The following is a 16,774-nucleotide window of genomic DNA, read 5'->3' on the forward strand; positions in this document are numbered from 1 at the left end:
TGTTGGCCAAGGGCTTGAGGGTAGGGAGGGATGAATATATCCTGTGGGTGGACCACAGGATTTTAGGGCAGTGAAACTACTCTGTATGATACATTTGTCAAGACTCACAGAATGTGCAACACAAGGAGGGAGCCCTAATGTAAACTATGGACTTTGGGGTGCCATAGGCTATAGGTCATGTCCCTCAGATTCAAATGTTGAAACCTAATCTCCATGATGGTACTAGGGGGGTGGCTATGGGTGGTGATGAGGCCCTGAGCCCTTTAGGATGGGATTAGAACCCGACAAAGGGGCTCTAGAGAACTCCCTCTCCCTTTCCGCCATGTGAGTTCACAGCGAGAAAATGGCAGTCTGTGAACCAGGAAGTGGGTCTTCACCCAACACAGAACCCGACCACCCTGTTCTGAGACTTCCAGCCTCTGGAACTGTGAGAAAGAAACTTCTGTTGTTTATAAGCCACCCAGGTTATGGTACTAAGCACCTGAATGCTGGTTCATGAGGGTGACGGAGGCCCCACCCTGGGGCGGGGTGTTGATGGTGGGGAAGCTGTGGGGGTGCAGGGTGGAGGGGGTGTGGGGCAACTCTCCGTCCTTTTTTTTTTTTTTTAACTCTCTGTACTTTCTAATCAGTTTTGCTATAGGCCTAAAGCTGCTCTGAAAAATAAACTCTTAATTTAAAAAAAGAGGAGGAGGAAGGAGAACGAGCAAGAAGTAGCAAAGGCCTACACTGAGACTTTGCCCTTGAAGTAATCAGAAGGAACAAAGGAAAGTGGGGAGCCACACAGCTTTCTCACTCCGTGGTTCCTCCATTTCACTCCTCCCCGGGAGCACTGTTATAATAAGAGGAGTGCAGGCTGGGATCCAGGAGACCAGAGTTCCTTCCTCCACTGTGTGTCCTGGGAGCTGTCCCCTCCTAGGGGTGGTCACCCCCTCATCTGTCAACTGTTGAGGCTGGATGGGACGATTTCCAACCCACCGTCCTGCTAAGGTGTCCCTATGGAAGGTCAGACCCCAGCAGGACAGCCCGCGCCCTGCCCTAGCCCCCTTCTCCTGGCCGCCCTTGGCCCCGTTCTGCACATGGTGACTCAGCCCTGGATCACAAAAGGGTCCTTCCCAGTTGTGCTGGGACTGGGTCAAGTGCTCCCCAGGACCCTCAGGGACGAATCTCTCCAGAATTGGCATTTGAGGCTAGCCACTTCCAAAATCACAGGGATATATATATATATATATTTTTTTTTTTTTTCAAGCAAAAAAAAAAAAAAACAAAACAGAAAGTGCTACCCTATGTACTGTTCTGCACCTTGTTTGTTCTGGTTTGGTTTCACAAAGTAAATCTTGTCAGGGAAGGGGCTGCCTCCTTCATTCCTTTTTTGTTTTGTTTTTTGTTTTTTGTTTTTGTTTTTGTTTTTACTGAAGTTCGATTTGCCAACATGTAGTATAACACCCAGTGCTCATTCCACCAAGTGCCCTCCCCAGTGCCCGTCACCCGCCTCCTTCATTCCGACAGCAGTGTAGTATCCGCTGTGTGGGCTTCCCCGAATTGCTGGAAGCAGTCCCCTACCGGATTTAGCTTGCTTCCAGTCTCTGGCTAGCACACCCCCTGCGGCAGTGAATGTCCACTCACGCAGTGATTCCACACTCACGTTATCTATGGGATGGTCCTGGTGTCACACTGCTGTCCTTGGAGCTTATTATCAGGTACACTCCCGTGAGTGTGGGACAAGGGTCCCGTCTGCCCATAGTGCTGTTGGCTCACGGATGTCCCATATTTTGTACTCATTCTGCCCCGCAGGGATCGACCCGCCTTGCACAGAGCTCTGCAAATTCCCTTAGTCTTTCTCTGGAGTCAGTCCTCGTTCTCCCTCAACCAGACCTGCCCCCAAGGTAGGGACCAGTTGGATGCTGGGTGTTCCATCGCTCTGCTCCTTACCGAGCTCAGAGCGCAGATGGCATCGTACCCACGGCATGGAGTGGTCGGCAAGGAGTAGTGACCTCTGGAAGCACCCACCCCGTAGGGATGACAGAGATCGGCCAGACATCTGAGAGGTACCTGAAAACATTGATGGTTTTAGCTGAAGGGGCCTCCTCTGTCACTTCTACTGCATCCTCGTCGTCAAAATACTCCTGGTAGATGTCGATGGCATTATTCTGCTTGATGCAGTGCTCCATGATCTGAGGAGGACACATGCAGAGCATCTTAGCAGGAAGAGGACGTCCCTGCAGCCTGAGCGGGACTGTGATGGAGTCTGGGAGGGACAAGACATAGCCAGTGGTCTTTCCCCTTCCTTCCAGCCCATGTGTTCTCAATGGTGGTGACATCACCTCCCACTGGGTAAACGCTGGTTGGGGGGGGGGGGGGGCGGGTCAAATAATAGGACTTTTTATGTATAAAGCACAGACATATATAGAGGACATAAGCAATATACGAATGGCATTAAGATTTGATGGGGGAGGCGATTTGGAAAAAAAGGTCTGAAAAGGCTCTTTGGGGGACAGCAACGAAACAGGATGATCCCTCCATATGCAGCAGCTATCTCCTGGCTGGCACCCAGAGGGCCCTCTCTATTTTTCCAGATGTCCAACAAGGAAAAGCCCAAGCTCAAGTGTCTCCTCTTCCAGGAAGCTCTCCCCAATCCCTTCAGCAGGAAGTCAAATCTCCCTCCTTATGGAGCAGAATAGCCAGTCATCCCTCATCTTCCAGCATGTCTTTCTATATTATATGGTGATATCTTGGTCCTTGTCTTTGGCCTCCAGGGGATTACACACTCTTTGGGGCAGGATGTATGTGAGTTTTTGCTATTATTATTATTATTATTATTACAATTCATTTTTGGAGTCTCTGCTGTGCCTGGCAGAGGCTTGAAGCCCAGTCCAAAAGTGTTGAAGGAATGAATGAATGATCCCTCTTGGCAGGTGGCTGCTGGGTGGGGTTCTTTGGGGTCCTCTTTGCTCAAAGGGAGCACTTGTTGGACTCCTCTTGAAGCCCATCCAGCCCTTGCACCTTCCCGTCTTCCCCTTTGGCCTGCTATTGCGGACTGGTCTGCCTGCTTTGGTCTGGAAGGTTCCTGAAGGCAGTCTGTGTTCTTTCCCCGAGTAGCCACGGGAGCCGAGCACAGCGCCAGGCATGGCCAGGGCTTCGCATGCAGGTGGGGAGCCCCAGTGATGGCTGGACCCAAGGGAGCCTTACCGAGCCGAGCTGCATGATGGTGTTGATGTAGTTCTCGTCCTTCTCCACCTTCTTCCGGAACCGGATGGTCTGCTCCAGCTCTAGGGGGTTCACATCCTTGGGCCAGCCCCCCTCGACGTGGTTAATCCCCCGGGTCTCCATCTCAAACCGCTCTGTGTTGGCCTAAACAAAGAGCCACGGCTGAGAACATGCCTGCCCCTGTGTCCCTTCCACCAACCAGGATCCCGGGCCCATCGACCCCAAGCCCTGGACGCTCGGGGATGGACCCATGTGGCCAAAGCCACAATGCTGTCAGGTTTCAGCAAGGATCTTTCTGGTCCTCGGGTGGTCATAGGTAGCCACGAAAGTGCCATCCTATGGAGCCAGCAGCTTTGCGGCTGAGGCCACTGGCCGTGGAAAATCCAGTCCTGACTTTATCTAATGGACCAGGGGAGCCCACCCGTCTGTTCTGTGCGATCCCAAAGAAAAAGAAGTGAATGAGCCTGCTCTGCTTTATCGTTTACAAAGTCACAGGAATTGAAACTTGGAAAGTTGGGAATCCGCAACTTTCTCCCCGTTCTCTGGGGCAGGGAGGATGGTGGATACAGATGTAGTTTACCCCATAAACTTGTTGCTATGCCTCCTTTCTAATTTTCTCCTCCCATTTTTAAAATTGTGGGAAAATACATATAAATTTACCATTTTAACCATTTAAAAACATATGATTCTGTGGCATTAGGGGCCTTCTCGAGGTTGTATCACCATCACCCCCTTTAGTTCCAGAACTTTCTCATCACCCCAAGTGGAGACCCCAAACCCATTAAGCAGTCGCTCCCCTCCTCCTTTCCTTTCTAAGCCAGGGCTCACAAAAGCAGTGAGTCTTCACGGGGTGGACCCGCCGACAGGAGACCCTAAGGCCATCCTGCTTAGTTAGCTACTCCGTGGACAATGTCACCCTGGTCTCTGTGACAGCATTTAGCCCTGGGAAAGCAGGAAACTCAGTGTTTGAACCATGAGTTACTGGAACCACCCACAGTCAAGTGTGACTTTCACTGGGTTGATTTGGGACATGACAAAGTGGGTTCCCTCCTTCAAGCTAGTTTTCTCTCAGCGATGCCTGGCATTGTGCGAGGCGGCTCACACACCCGCTTTAGACGGACAGGAGCTCAAACTTCAACATGAGGCTCCACTCTGGTATCATGGAGGCCCCTCTGACCAGAACTTTCCATGGTACCCTTTCCTTTTCACATGTTGGGCAGGTGCCTATAGATCTGAATCCCTACTCCCTCAGGATACCTCTCCCAGCTGTACCACACGCCTAAGACGCCTCTAGCAAGAGTCTTAGGGGTGAGACCAGAGCCCACAGGAGAGAGAACATCTTGCTTCATGTTCATCTGGCCCAGGGAATGGCTGGTCTGGGGTCTTTTCCTGCCCCTGGGCACCGCGGTGGGTCATGGGGCAATTCTGGAATTCTGGCCTCATACTTCCAGCATCTGCATTGGGCCACTCTAACTGGCTCCCAGTCACCCTGAGAGTCACCCAGTCCCACTTACCGCCCTGCCCGGCCACCCTGCCAGGCTACATGCTCACTGGTCTGGGCCCCCGGGGCAGGGACCCACCTCATGCTCTGACATGCTAGTGGAGCACTGGATGCCCTTGTCCACGGGGTTCCTTTCCACAAACTGCTCGGCCAGCTCGGGGTTGGGCGGGATGTCGATGTTCAGCTCGGCCTGGCGGTCTGAGAAGTTGCATTGCTTCCCAAACTCGCTTCGCTTCTTGACGTACACGTACACGATCTCCATGGTACCGGCTGCTGTGGGGGGCAGAGGGAGGGGGTGCAGTAAGGGGCCCCACGTGGCTGCTTCCCCGTCCCCAGGGGCATCACCAGGGGTGGCTCCAGGTTCCCAGTCTGGTTGAGGGGAGGGGTCAAGGGGGTAAGTTCAGAAGCCACATCAGCATTTTAAAAAAAATCATTTATTGAGTAATGACTACATGGGTTATTTTGTTCAGTTCTTGGGATTGCCCTCTGAGGTGGATGATAAAATCTCCATTTTACTTTGAAGGAATCTCATACTTAGAGATGCCCTGAGTGCCCTGCCTGGGACCACATAGTTAATAATGGGTGCAGCCACTCTGACTGACTCCACAGCTCTTACTCACCAAATGATAGTGTTTACTGAATTAATATGTTCATTGGGAGGCAGGACGAAATACTGAAGCGATTACATTGCATGCACTAGACCTGGTCATACAGCACAGAGATTTGAGAGCCCAGGCGTCTCTGGAAACTCTCCCTCCCAACCACCTGATTGTCCACAAGACCACCCCTTCCTGGAGTTCTAGGTATGGGACTCTACCCTCCACCACTCCCCCCATGTAGAGCCTCCTCCCTCTACATCACTCCAACCATGATGGGGCTGGGAGTCCACCTGGGAAGGGGAGAGAGCCAGACCATTTCCCAACATGCCTTTAAAAGAACTGGTCACGACGGCACAGTGGGGAATTGGCAGGCAGGCTGGGCTGAACGCTGACTTCAAGTCCTGGCCCTGCCACTCACCAGCTGCTTGACCATGGCTGGGTCACCGGGTCACTCCCGCACCTGACACACTGAGCTGCTGAGCTGCTGAAATGCAAGGCTCTGAGAGTTGGCCACAGAGCCAGCATTTGTATGTAATGCAGGGAAGGCTTCTCTCACGGATGCTAACTGGAAGTCTTAGGCAGTTCCCATAAATTGCTCTTCTCTGCACTGTCCCCTGTCACATCAGGAGACTCTGTGGGGTGACTTCCATGACTGGCTGTCTGATGAGGTCTATGACATTGCACTATAGAGGTTAGCAGAGTTGCCCATTTGCTGGCCACTCCTAACTCTCAGAAAGTGTGTCTGTGATGGCAAGCTCCCCAGGGCTCGGCTCTCAGGTCTGTGAGGCTCTTGGGCCTGCAGGGAGCCCTTGGATGAGCGGGTGGGAGCGGTGGGGAAGACGGCCGTACAAGAGCCTTGCTGTGGTTTGTTTTACGACTGAAGGTTTTTGGTCACCCAGAGTTTAGCTTCTTGCCTGTGAGCAAGTATTGCTACCTTTGAATGAAAGGGGGACCTGGTGGGAACGTTCTTGGAGGACATGTGTCCTGCTTTAAGTAAAACCCACAGAAAAATATCCAAACTTAGTAAACAGATGAAAAATGCAACAGAGATGCTAGAGGAGTAACTCATTTTCCCAAGCAACGTTGTATTGGAGTTTTTTTATTTTTATTATTTTTATTTTTTTTTTATATTGGAGTTTTTGCCTAAGGAGGCCCTCCGGGGGAACCCAAAGTGAGTCTATTTTTTAAATCTAATTACATAGACTTTTTAGGAATTCATAGGTTTTGTGAATGCCAGACTTCATGCTTTATATTTGTTCTTACAGTTTCCATTCTTTCACTTACTCATTCAGCAGACATTTACTTGAAGCAGCATAATCAAGAAGGTGCAGTACTGGCATAAGGACGGACATAAATATCAATGGAACAACATTGAGAGTTCAGAAATAAACCTTTATATTTATGGCCAACTTATTTTGAAAAAGGTACTAAGGCAGCTCAACAGAGAAATGATGGTCTCTTCAACAAATAGTGCTGGGCCAACTGGATGTTCACATGGGACAGAATGACCGTGGACCCCCTACCTCACACCACACACACACACATTAATGCAAAGTGGATCACAGGCATCAATGTAAGAGCTAAAACCATAACACTAAGGGGGAAGAACACAGAGGGAAATCTTCGTGACCCTGATAGGGCAGATTTCTTAGATAAGGCATCAGAAGCATGGTCCATAAAGCAAAAAACAATGATAAATGGGACTTCGTTTGCACCTCAGAAAATAACATTGGGGCTCCTGGGCAGCTCAGTCAGTTAAGCGTCTGACTCTTGGTTTTGGCTCAGGTCATGATCTTCGGGTTGTGAGATCAATTCTCATATTGGGCTCCACACTGGGCATTGGAACCTGTTTCAGATTCTGTCTCTGCCCCTCCCACCTCCAGGTCAAACGCTCATGCTCTTTCTCTCTCTCTCTAAAAAAGCCAAAAAAACCCCAAATCCGTAACATTAAGAAAATGAAAAGACAAGTCAGACTTGAAGAAAATATCTGTAAATCGTATCTTAAAAAGGACTTGCATCTAGAATATATAGGCACCTGTGGGGTCCTTGGCACTGTGAGCAGTAGTCTGCAGGTGCCCTCACTGCATGCCCCCCATGGCCCTTCAGATACAATTCTTGTTCTGCATATGAAGAAGCCAATGCTCAGTGAGCTTAAACACCTTGTCAAAGGTCACAGCTCTTAAGTTGAGGCAGAGCCGGGGCCCAGGCCCATCTGGCTCTAAAGTGATGATCCTTAACCTTGGCTACATGCGTAGAAGCTCGGGGGTCGGGGGGCGGGGGGCGGGGCGGCTGTTTATAAAATCACATTGCTCAGGTTGAACAGCAGACTAGTGAAATCAGAATCTCTCCCTGGAATTTTTCAAACTCCCCAGGATAATTCCAGCATGCAGCCAAGGTTAAGAACTACCAACTTAAAGTGAGGGTTCTTAATCGCTCAGCCAGCCTGTCTCAAACCTGGGACGTTCGTTCACAGTATGGAGATTCCCAGGCCTCCTCTCGCAAATGCTGACCATGTGTTTGGGCTGGGGCCTGTAGTGTGTATTTTTCACAATCTCCCCTGGATGAACATTATGACCAGACACATGTCTAGTCTGCCTCCCCTCACCTCCAAGGCTGCAAGGAACCAGACCAGTGGGCCCTGGCTGGCTGGCCCCTGAGCTATAGGGCCAAGGGCCGTGTGACAGCCCAGGAGCACGTGCCCGAGGTGGCCTTCGGCCTTGGAGCAGCTGAGGCAGAGGCGAAGGGGTGAGGGTGGGAAGGTTAACCCCTTGATCTCTTTGTATCCACATACATTGTTCCTCCAAGACAGCACCACCCCAACCCACTCCTAGGCCCAGAACGGCGCTACCTGAATCAGACTCACAGAAAACAGGATTTTCTGCTCTTTCTAACGGTTTGGAGACTGTAGCCAGGAGAGGTAGAAGCAATGGCTCAGACCCCAGAGGGTGGGAAGAGAAGTCCAACTTGCAGGAGGTGGCCCTAATGTGTTCCTTCTCTATGGGCAAAAACATACAATCTTGTAAAGAAGAACCAGTGGGTCCATTCTGGCCTCTGCCCGCACATCGTTGTGGGGCCACAGGGGGGCTCCTGGGTCCCTACCGTGACCGGCTGCCTGTCTCTCCCTCTGTTAAAAGACAATTGCTGAAAAAGCCAGCTCTTTGGACATACAAGGAGGCCTAAGAGCATGAGGAAACTCCAAGGACACAAAATAGCCTCTTTAGCCCAGACCATATTCGAAACAGCTTGCTTTCCTTCCCGGTGCCTCCCAAGACCAAGCTAGGAGCGAGAACAGAGGCATTGTTTTCTATCTGGAGGCAGACAGAGGGGACATTTAAAGGCTGGCCTGGTGACGGGAAGACAGCTCATTCAGGGGCCCAGAGCGGGCTCTTTTTCACCAGCCGGCAGAGCCCGAAGATGAATAGGGAGGTCAGCCCTGGGGGTCTCAGGAGGTCTCTCCTCACTTGGTGAGACAAGTGCCACTAGCTGGGCTTCCCCAGGCGGCACTGTCTGTCTGCAAAGGGGACCTCCGAGGGGGGTAGGGGGCAGGCAGGAACCCTGGCCTCTGGGAGTTGGGGGATGCGGTCCCCCACCCGTGGGAACCTAGAGACCCAGGGGCATGCGGGACTCTGCAGTGAGTCTCAAACACAAGAAACATAGGGCTGGAGGCGTGCTGGCTGGGAGCGTCGAAACTGCAACCGTCTCCCACACCCCGGGACGGTCAGATCAGAACCTTCACCAATGAGAAAAACTCCTCTTGTGCAATGACAGTGAGTAAAGTGATTCCTAGAAAGAACCTCCCTGACTCATGAGAAAGTGTGTTTTCCAAGTTTGGGGTGGAGCTCAGGGTGGGAGCTTAGTGGGGAGGCAAGAGGAGGGTGGCTGCTTTCCCTCCACGCCGGACTCCACGTAATATAAACACGAGAACACTTTCCTCTTCCTCGTGGTCCCTGGGGCAGCCCCCAGTGTTTGTGCCAGGGATTGATGGCCTCTGTGTGGCACCCGGCCAGGCTTCCTTCTCTCTTCCTTACGTCTTTGCGGATTTTCCAGAATTTAGGGTCTTAAGGGACTTACTTGCCTTCAAATGAGGCAGATCTCCCTAGGAACCCACCCCGCCCCCTAGCACCGCGTCATCCCACCTGGGCAACGCCATCGAGGCACACTGGGGTCAACCTGGGGGGAGCTGAGGCACGTGGATGATGAGGACAAGCAGAATGGGGAGGAGGACCCCAGGACCCCAGGCTGGCTGTGTTGGTGTCTACCAGCGATACCCCCACTACGACGCTGGGGGCAGACCATGCACTTTTCACTCACCCCTGTCCCCAGTGCCTGGTGCAGCAAGGAGCCCAACACTCCCTCCGTCCCATGCTGCTCCCATGCTGCGTACCAGCCCGGGCCCAGGGTTCTCCCCCAGAACCCTTTCTCCCCTCCTCTTCCATTTCTCATCAGAAAAGCACAGCCCAGCGAGGTAAAGATGTGAGAGGGGGAAGCGCAGGGTCTGAAAACCCGAGAACACCCCTCTGTGGTTCCAGACATTGTGATAAACTCTGAACGCGTTGCAGGAAGGTGGAAGCGACCCTGTGACCTTGAGCATGGTATCCCAACCCGGGCAAGAATGTCCCGCTCCGGGCAAGGAGAAAATAAAACCGTGCATTTCAGGGATTGACTGCCTAGTCGGTGATCAATAATTATGAATTCCCTGCCCACCCTTCTTATCAGAAAGCCCACCTCCTGCCATTCCAGCCCAGAACGTACTTCCCAGCCAGCCAGCTGTGAACCCTGTGGAGGTCTCCCCGGCCCAGCCTCCAGGAGACTTGGTGGATCAGGACCAGACCGACTGGGAGCACGGGGTGCGGGAGGGAAGCTGACCAGAACCTGCAGGCTCCTGTGACTCGGAAGGAGTGAGGGCAGCCGGGTCGGAGGGGCGGGGACCCCCAGCACCCAGCGTCCAGAGCTCTCCCGGATGGCTGCCCCCAGGAGGAGCTCCTTGCACCCTCGCTGATTACCACCCTCGGGGGCTCCCCGCTTCACTCCTCTCCTCTTCAGCCTCCAGATCCACCCCCGGCCCGCGTCCTTACCCTCCTCGGTCCGTTCCTGTGGCCGCCGGGGCCGCAAGGGAAGCACCTGAGCCTCTGCGCCCACCTGGCGCTGCTCAAACGGCTCCGACCCGCGGAGTTGACCTGTTGCCTAGCAACCCTGGCCGGGCCGGGACGCGGGGCGGGGCGGAGCACGTGACCCTCCTCTCCCCCAGCGTCTAGAGGAGGAGGTCTCCAGAGTTAGGAGAAAAAGTAACCGGGTGAGTGGTTCTTATCACACCGGAGATAATAACCGGCCGTGGGATCTCTGCCAGGTGCTTATCCAAGTCTACAGAAAGGCACTGGGCAGGATCCTGCGAAAATGCAAAGTATTGTAGTCCACGCCGGGCAAGTCCTGGGCCCTGGCTGGTGATGCCCTGGCTGGTGATGCCCGGCTCTGCTGTTTATGGGCCTGTGGTCTGGCAGGCTGTCTTACTGCTCCTTCCTGTGGGATTCCTCGACCCCTCAGCGGGCATCTCCCCTGTGCAACCGTAGGCCCTGCACACTGCACAACCACGAAGCCTGACTACACAACCAGGGTGGATGCTCCTGGGCGGTAGGGGTGGGTGTTCCATGTAAACGCCCACTGAGTGTTCACTGAATGCATGAGTGAATAAAATGAAGTTCCTCCCGGGGATGAGGCAATGAAGCGAGATGGTCTAAACTGGAAGCACGGCGGTTAGCACACAGGGGTTTGGATCCCAGCGGGGCCACTTACTCCTTACTCATCATATGACCCTGGGAGAGTTACTTTGTTTTTCTAAGACCGAACGTTGTTCATCTACAAAATGAGGGGACAGGGACCCCGAATTGGGAGGCCCAACTGAGCCAACACAGCGGAGTGCCCAGGCCCGTGCTGTTGGCGGAGTCTGCACCCAAACCCAAGCCAGCCCTGTACTTGCCACCACAGGGAAGCAGGCTACCCAAGTTCAGGGATGGGCACTTGAGGTCGGGACTGGGGTAGACAGGGGCTGTGTCAGCCAAAAAGTGGGATTGGGGATTGGAATTGGTCTTGAAAAATGGTGATGAGCTGCAGGGGAAGGAGTGGGGAGAGCATTGCAGATTGGGGGGAAGGGTGATCGTGATGGAGAAAGACATTTAGGGTGGGGGTGGATGTATCATTGTGGCAGGAGTTGACAGTCCCTGTAGGGGAGAAAATGAGACGGGGATTTGCAAAGGTCAGCTGGGCCAGTTTGCGGGGATGTTCTGAGAGGCAGGCTCAGGCAGCTGGACAGCTTCCGTGGGTTTTTGGAGTTGAGAAATTACAGGGAGAAAGCAAATTCCCTCCCACTCCTGTTCCCCATCTTCTCCATAAATGTGTCTTCATCGCCACCCATCTGCCTCTAACTGGGCAGGTGCAAAAAATTCCCAACCATTCTAACAAGCCCCAAAGTGACGGCTGCCACCAACAACCCCCCTCCCTTAGCTCCTGCTCCCACCAGTGCCTCCAAGCAAAGGGCTGTCTTGGGGTGGGTGCTGAGGGCGGTGATGGGGGCTGGGTGCGTGAGGGTCTGAAAGCCCCATTGAACTGGCTCTGTGCAGTCAGAGGCGAATCAGACCCAGACAAAGCATCCAGAAGAAACAGATCGGCTCCACAATGGAGCATTGGCTGGTTGGGACTGGAAACACAGACATCCTCCTCACCCTCCCCCCAGCCCTGGAGAGCTGAGACCCTCAGCACATGCATTAATCCCTGGGTGGGAAAGTGGGGGCACTGGATAGTGGAGAATGGGGAAATGGGAAAAGTTGAAGGAGTCCTGTGGCTGCCTTTTTCATATTATTGCAATGATTTATTACAGGTTCCCCACCCCCACCTGCAGGGTGCATGCTTGACAGGGCCTTGGACAGCTCTGTTCTCTGGCAAAGCAGCAGTCATCTCAGCCACCCTGGGAAGCCAGCATGAGGTCATGGAATTAGGAGATGCCCAGGCATCCAGATAAAAACAACTTTCAGTGTCTCCCGGATGTCTGCCCAATCACAGGGGAATTGGCTACTGAGATTCTTCGCTGAGAGCAGCCCCGGACCCTAGCCACCCCTAGGTCTGTCCAGGATCCACTGTACTCCTGTCCAACCCTCACTATGATTTTTCCAATCTTTTTTCTATTATGGTAAAATATACATGACACAAAATTGATCGCCGTAACCATAGTTAAGAGTGTGGTTTAGTGGCATTAAGTACATTCACAGTGTTGTGCCGCCATCACCACCATCCATCCCCAGAACTTTTCCATCATGCATAACTGGATCTCTATACCCATTAAACAATAAGTCCTCATTTTCCCCTTCCCCAGCTCCTGGCACCCGCAAACCTACTTTCTGTCTCTGATTTTGACTACTCTCTGTACCTATTGTAAGTGGAATCACACATCGTCTTTTGTGTCTGACTTATTTCACTTGGCACAGTATCCTCAAAGTTCATCCATGGTGTAGCCTGTATCAGACTTCTCTTCCTTTTTAAGACTGAGTAATATTCCATTATCTGTATAGATGGCATTTTTTATTTTTATTTATCTACTCATCCACGGATGGACGCGAGGGTTGCTGCCACTTTTTTTTTTTTTTTTTTTTACTATTGGGAATAATGGTGCTGTGAACCTGGGTGTACAAACATGTCTTCAAGACTGCTTTCGATTCTTTTGGGAAGTAGAATTAATTTCTGGGTTCTATGGTCATTCTATTGACTTCACAGAATTTCTTGATTTTTAATTTATTTTATTTTATTTTATTTTATTTTTTTTTGATTTTTAATTTTTTGAAGAGCCTCCATACTGGTTGCTACAGCAGCTGTACCTTTTTGCATTCCTGCTGATAGTGCACAAGGGTTCCAGTTTCTCCACATCCTTTCCAACAGTTGTTCTTTTCGGGGTTTTGATAGTAGCCCTCTTAATGGATGTGGGGCAATGTTTCACCATAGCATTGATTTACGTTTCCCCAGCAATGACTGATGGTGAGCATCTTTTCATGTGCTTGTTGACCATCTGTATGTCTTCTTTGGAGACATGTCTACTCAAGTCCTATGTCTAGTTTTTTTTTTTAATTTATTTATTAATCAGAGATACAGAGAGAGAGAGAGAGAGGTAGAGACGCAGGCAGAGGGAGAAGCAGGCTCCAGGCAGGGAGCCCGATGTGGGACTTGATCCCGGGTCTCCAGAATCAGCCCCTGGGCTAAAGGTGGCGCTAAACCACTGAGCCACCGGGGCTGCCCCTATATCTAGTTTTGAATCAAGTTTTATTTTGTTGTTGTTGATTTCTCTATTTATTCTGGATATTAATCCCTTATCAGATATATGATTTGCAAATGTTTTCTCCCATTTCGTGGGTTGCCTTTTTGTTCTGTCAAAGTGTCTTTTGGTGGCTCCAACTTGTCTCTCTCTCTTTTTTTTTTTTTTTTTTTCATTATTTGTACCTTTAGGGTCGTGCTCCAGAAATCATTGCCAAATCTGATGTTGTGAAGCTCTTACCCTATGTTTTCTGCTAAGGGCTTCATAGTGTTAGGTCCTACATTAAGGTCTTTTATCCGTTTTGAGTTGATTTTTGTATTTGTTATTAGGTAAGGGAGCAACTTAATTTTTTCCCATGTGGATATCCAGTTTTTCCAGCACCATTTGTTGAAAAGATTGCCTTTTTCCCCATTGAATGCTCTTGACCCCTCCTTTTTTAAATTAAAGATTTATTTATTTTAGAAAGTGGGGGAGAGGGAGAAGGGGAGAGAATCTAAGCAAACTCCCTGCTGAGCATGGAACCTGACATGGGGCTTTATCTTATGACCCTGAGATTATGAACTGAGCTGAAACCAAAAGTCAGACACTTAACTGACTGCACCACCCTGGTGCCTTAACTCCCTTGTTGAAAATCATTTGAACATGTCTTTGAGGATTTGTTTCTGGACTCTTTTTTTTTCCACTGGTCTCTGTGTCTGATGTCATGCCAGCATTTCTCTCTTAATTATAGTGGCTTTGTAATGAGTTTTGGAAACAGAAGTGTGAGTCTTTCAGCTGTGTCCTTCTTTTTCAAGATTCTTTTGCTTATTTGGGGCCCTAGGAGATTCCATATGGATTTTAAGATGCGTTTTTCTATCTCTGCAAAAAATGTCACTTTTCAATGAGGCCTTTGGGAGGTGATTAGTCATGTGATGGAGCTCTCATGAATGGGATTAGCATTTGTATAAAAGAGACCCCACAGAACTCCCTAGTCCCTTCTGCCATGTGAGAACATAGAGAAGAGCCACCATCTATGAACCCGGAAGCCTTGCCTATTTGTAAACTCAGTGAAGTCAAGGGCCAATTTGCCTTAGATGTTTCTGTAGTCCCCAAATTTAGAGAAGGTGATGTGCTTCTCTAGGTCAGCAAACTGTAAACTACTATAAGAGGAAATATTTTAGGCTGCAGATTAAGAAGAAAATCAAAGACATTTTGTAGATACTTATATGATAAGGGAGAAAACATTTCCCACACATTCTTGATTAACAAATCAAAATATAATTTTTCTGTAATACAGGCTTATTAATGAGAAGAGTGGAATTCTTTGGAAGGGAGATAACATTTTGTTTAACTGAAGTTCAGAATTAGTATTCTCTACTGTCAAAATCAGTTGCAAATAACTGATTTAAAAAAAAACATTAAAAAAATATAGAAGCTATGCTTACAGGTCATATAAGGCAGCAGGTCAGACTAGGCTCACAGGCAATAGTTTGCTAGCCCCTGTGCTAAGCAATCAATGCATTTTTGAAGGGAGAAAATAGAAATTTGAAAAGGAGAGGAGAGGAAGGTAAATGCTCCTGATGTGTGTGTATCTGTCAGTGGGCACACAATGTCTCTCGAGGGTTGCTGCATCAGCAGTTTAGAGCCAAGAGGCAGTGATATTGCTCCTGCTGCTTTGAAATATGAGACCTTGAAGTTTGGGAAGAGGGAAAACGCACAGCACAGCATAGTTTAGGACTGCTGGAGATGAGTCGGCTTTGGAGCAGGGACCACTCTGCCACTGCTCCACATGGCGAAGTTGGCCCTGAATGACAAACACACACCCCTGTTCCTGGCAAAGGCTCTGTTTACAGAGGGGCCCGATGAAGTTCATTACTTTGGGAGCAGGATCCTGGGTCTGGGTCGGGGCTGTTCAGAGATGTTTAGAAACAGTGAGACTGAGCTGGCAGGCTGGCAGGTAGAAGACTGCATGGCTTGGCAGAGAGGCCTATTCACCCCCCTCCTTTCCCTCGAGACAGGAATGCAGAAATGCAGCTCGAAGGGTATCACACGTGGGGACCCAAACCACCCTGGAGCTTGTGCACTCCCATGTGGCCTCCTTCCTACTTCGTGCAGAGCCTGCCTGCAGCTTGGGTCTTCTCTGCAGATCCCAGAGTCAATGAAAGCCCACAAAGTGAATCTCATTTGAGTATTGAATTGCAGTTACCTTTAAAAAAAATCAGATTTGGCGGTGGGGGTGGGCGGGGGGAGGGCGGGGAGGCGGTGGGGGAGTGGCACCTGGGTGTCTCAGCAGGTTGAGTGTCTATCTATTGATTTTGGCTCAGGTCCTAAGATTGAGCCTCACGTCAGGCTCTGTGCTGATCAGGGAGTCTACTTGAGATTCTCTGTTTTCTTCTCCCCTCTAAAATAAATAAATCTTAAAAAAAAAAAATCAGGGCGATCCCTGGGTGGCTCAGTGGTTTAACGCCTGCCTTTGGCCCAGGGTGTGATCCTAGAGACCCGGGATCAAGTCCCACGTCAGGCTCCCTGCATGGAGCCTGCTTCTCCCTCTGCCTGTCTCTCTCTCTGTGAATAAATAAATAAAATCTTTAAAAAACAAAACAAATCAGATTGGTTTCTCCATTGCTCCAAGCCTTTTCCCCATTGCTCTTGGTGTCCTGAGCCGAGAGAGAAAGGCACCTGTCCTGCTAGATGGGGTGGGGGAAACATTCCTACTTCAGAAACGCCCTAGTTCTGACGCTCAGCTTTGAGGGATGAGCAGTTCTGAGGCTGGCATGTTCTGCTGTACAGAACCCGTTGTATCACGTCTCAAGTGCTCCAAAGGATGTCTAAGCTGCTCCCTTCAGGAAGTTCCTTGAAATGCAGTTGATTCTGGGAGCCTAGGCTGCTGTGCAGAAGAGTAAACAGGGTGTAGGGCCACAGGCACAGAGTTGGTGTCCACCCTGTGCGAAGGGTACAGAGCATCTCAGGTGCCCCTGCCCAGAGACACCCCCATGGAGACACAACTTTGGCACAGAGTGCAGCAAAGAAAGACCCACGGGAAAGCTGGGTGAGCTTGCAGCAACCTCACATCTCACCTGGGGGATGTGACCACTGCCCCAACCCCATAAAATTGGACAGAGGTGCCCGGCTTGGGCTCTGGGTTGGACACCTGGGCTTGGCCGCTTGCTCCAAGTCCTGTCTTTTAGTTTTTGCACT

The 16,774-nt window shown here is 50.6% G+C and overlaps 1 protein-coding gene across 2 annotated transcripts in view; it reads right to left on the minus strand.

Moving 5' to 3' along the window:
• DNAI2 (dynein axonemal intermediate chain 2) overlaps nt 1-10,504 on the minus strand; it is a 29,139-nt gene extending 18,635 nt beyond the window's left edge. Inside the window, exons 1-4 of one of the 2 annotated variants that reach the window (XM_038546706.1) lie at nt 10,380-10,504; nt 4,785-4,978; nt 3,187-3,348; nt 2,050-2,171 (exon numbers count right to left, since the gene is read on the minus strand). In XM_038546706.1, the coding sequence (XP_038402634.1) occupies nt 2,050-2,171; nt 3,187-3,348; nt 4,785-4,967 (467 nt within the window). In that variant the 5' untranslated portion in view covers nt 4,968-4,978; nt 10,380-10,504. The remainder of the gene's footprint in view (nt 1-2,049; nt 2,172-3,186; nt 3,349-4,784; nt 4,979-10,379) is intronic. The other variant, XM_038546707.1, reaches the window with a different exon arrangement.
• Nucleotides 10,505-16,774: the final 6,270 nt, after the last annotated feature.

Source organism: Canis lupus, chromosome 9 (genome assembly GCF_011100685.1).
Source record: "Canis lupus familiaris isolate Mischka breed German Shepherd chromosome 9, alternate assembly UU_Cfam_GSD_1.0, whole genome shotgun sequence".
In the NCBI taxonomy this organism is placed as follows: Eukaryota; Metazoa; Chordata; class Mammalia; order Carnivora; family Canidae; genus Canis; species Canis lupus.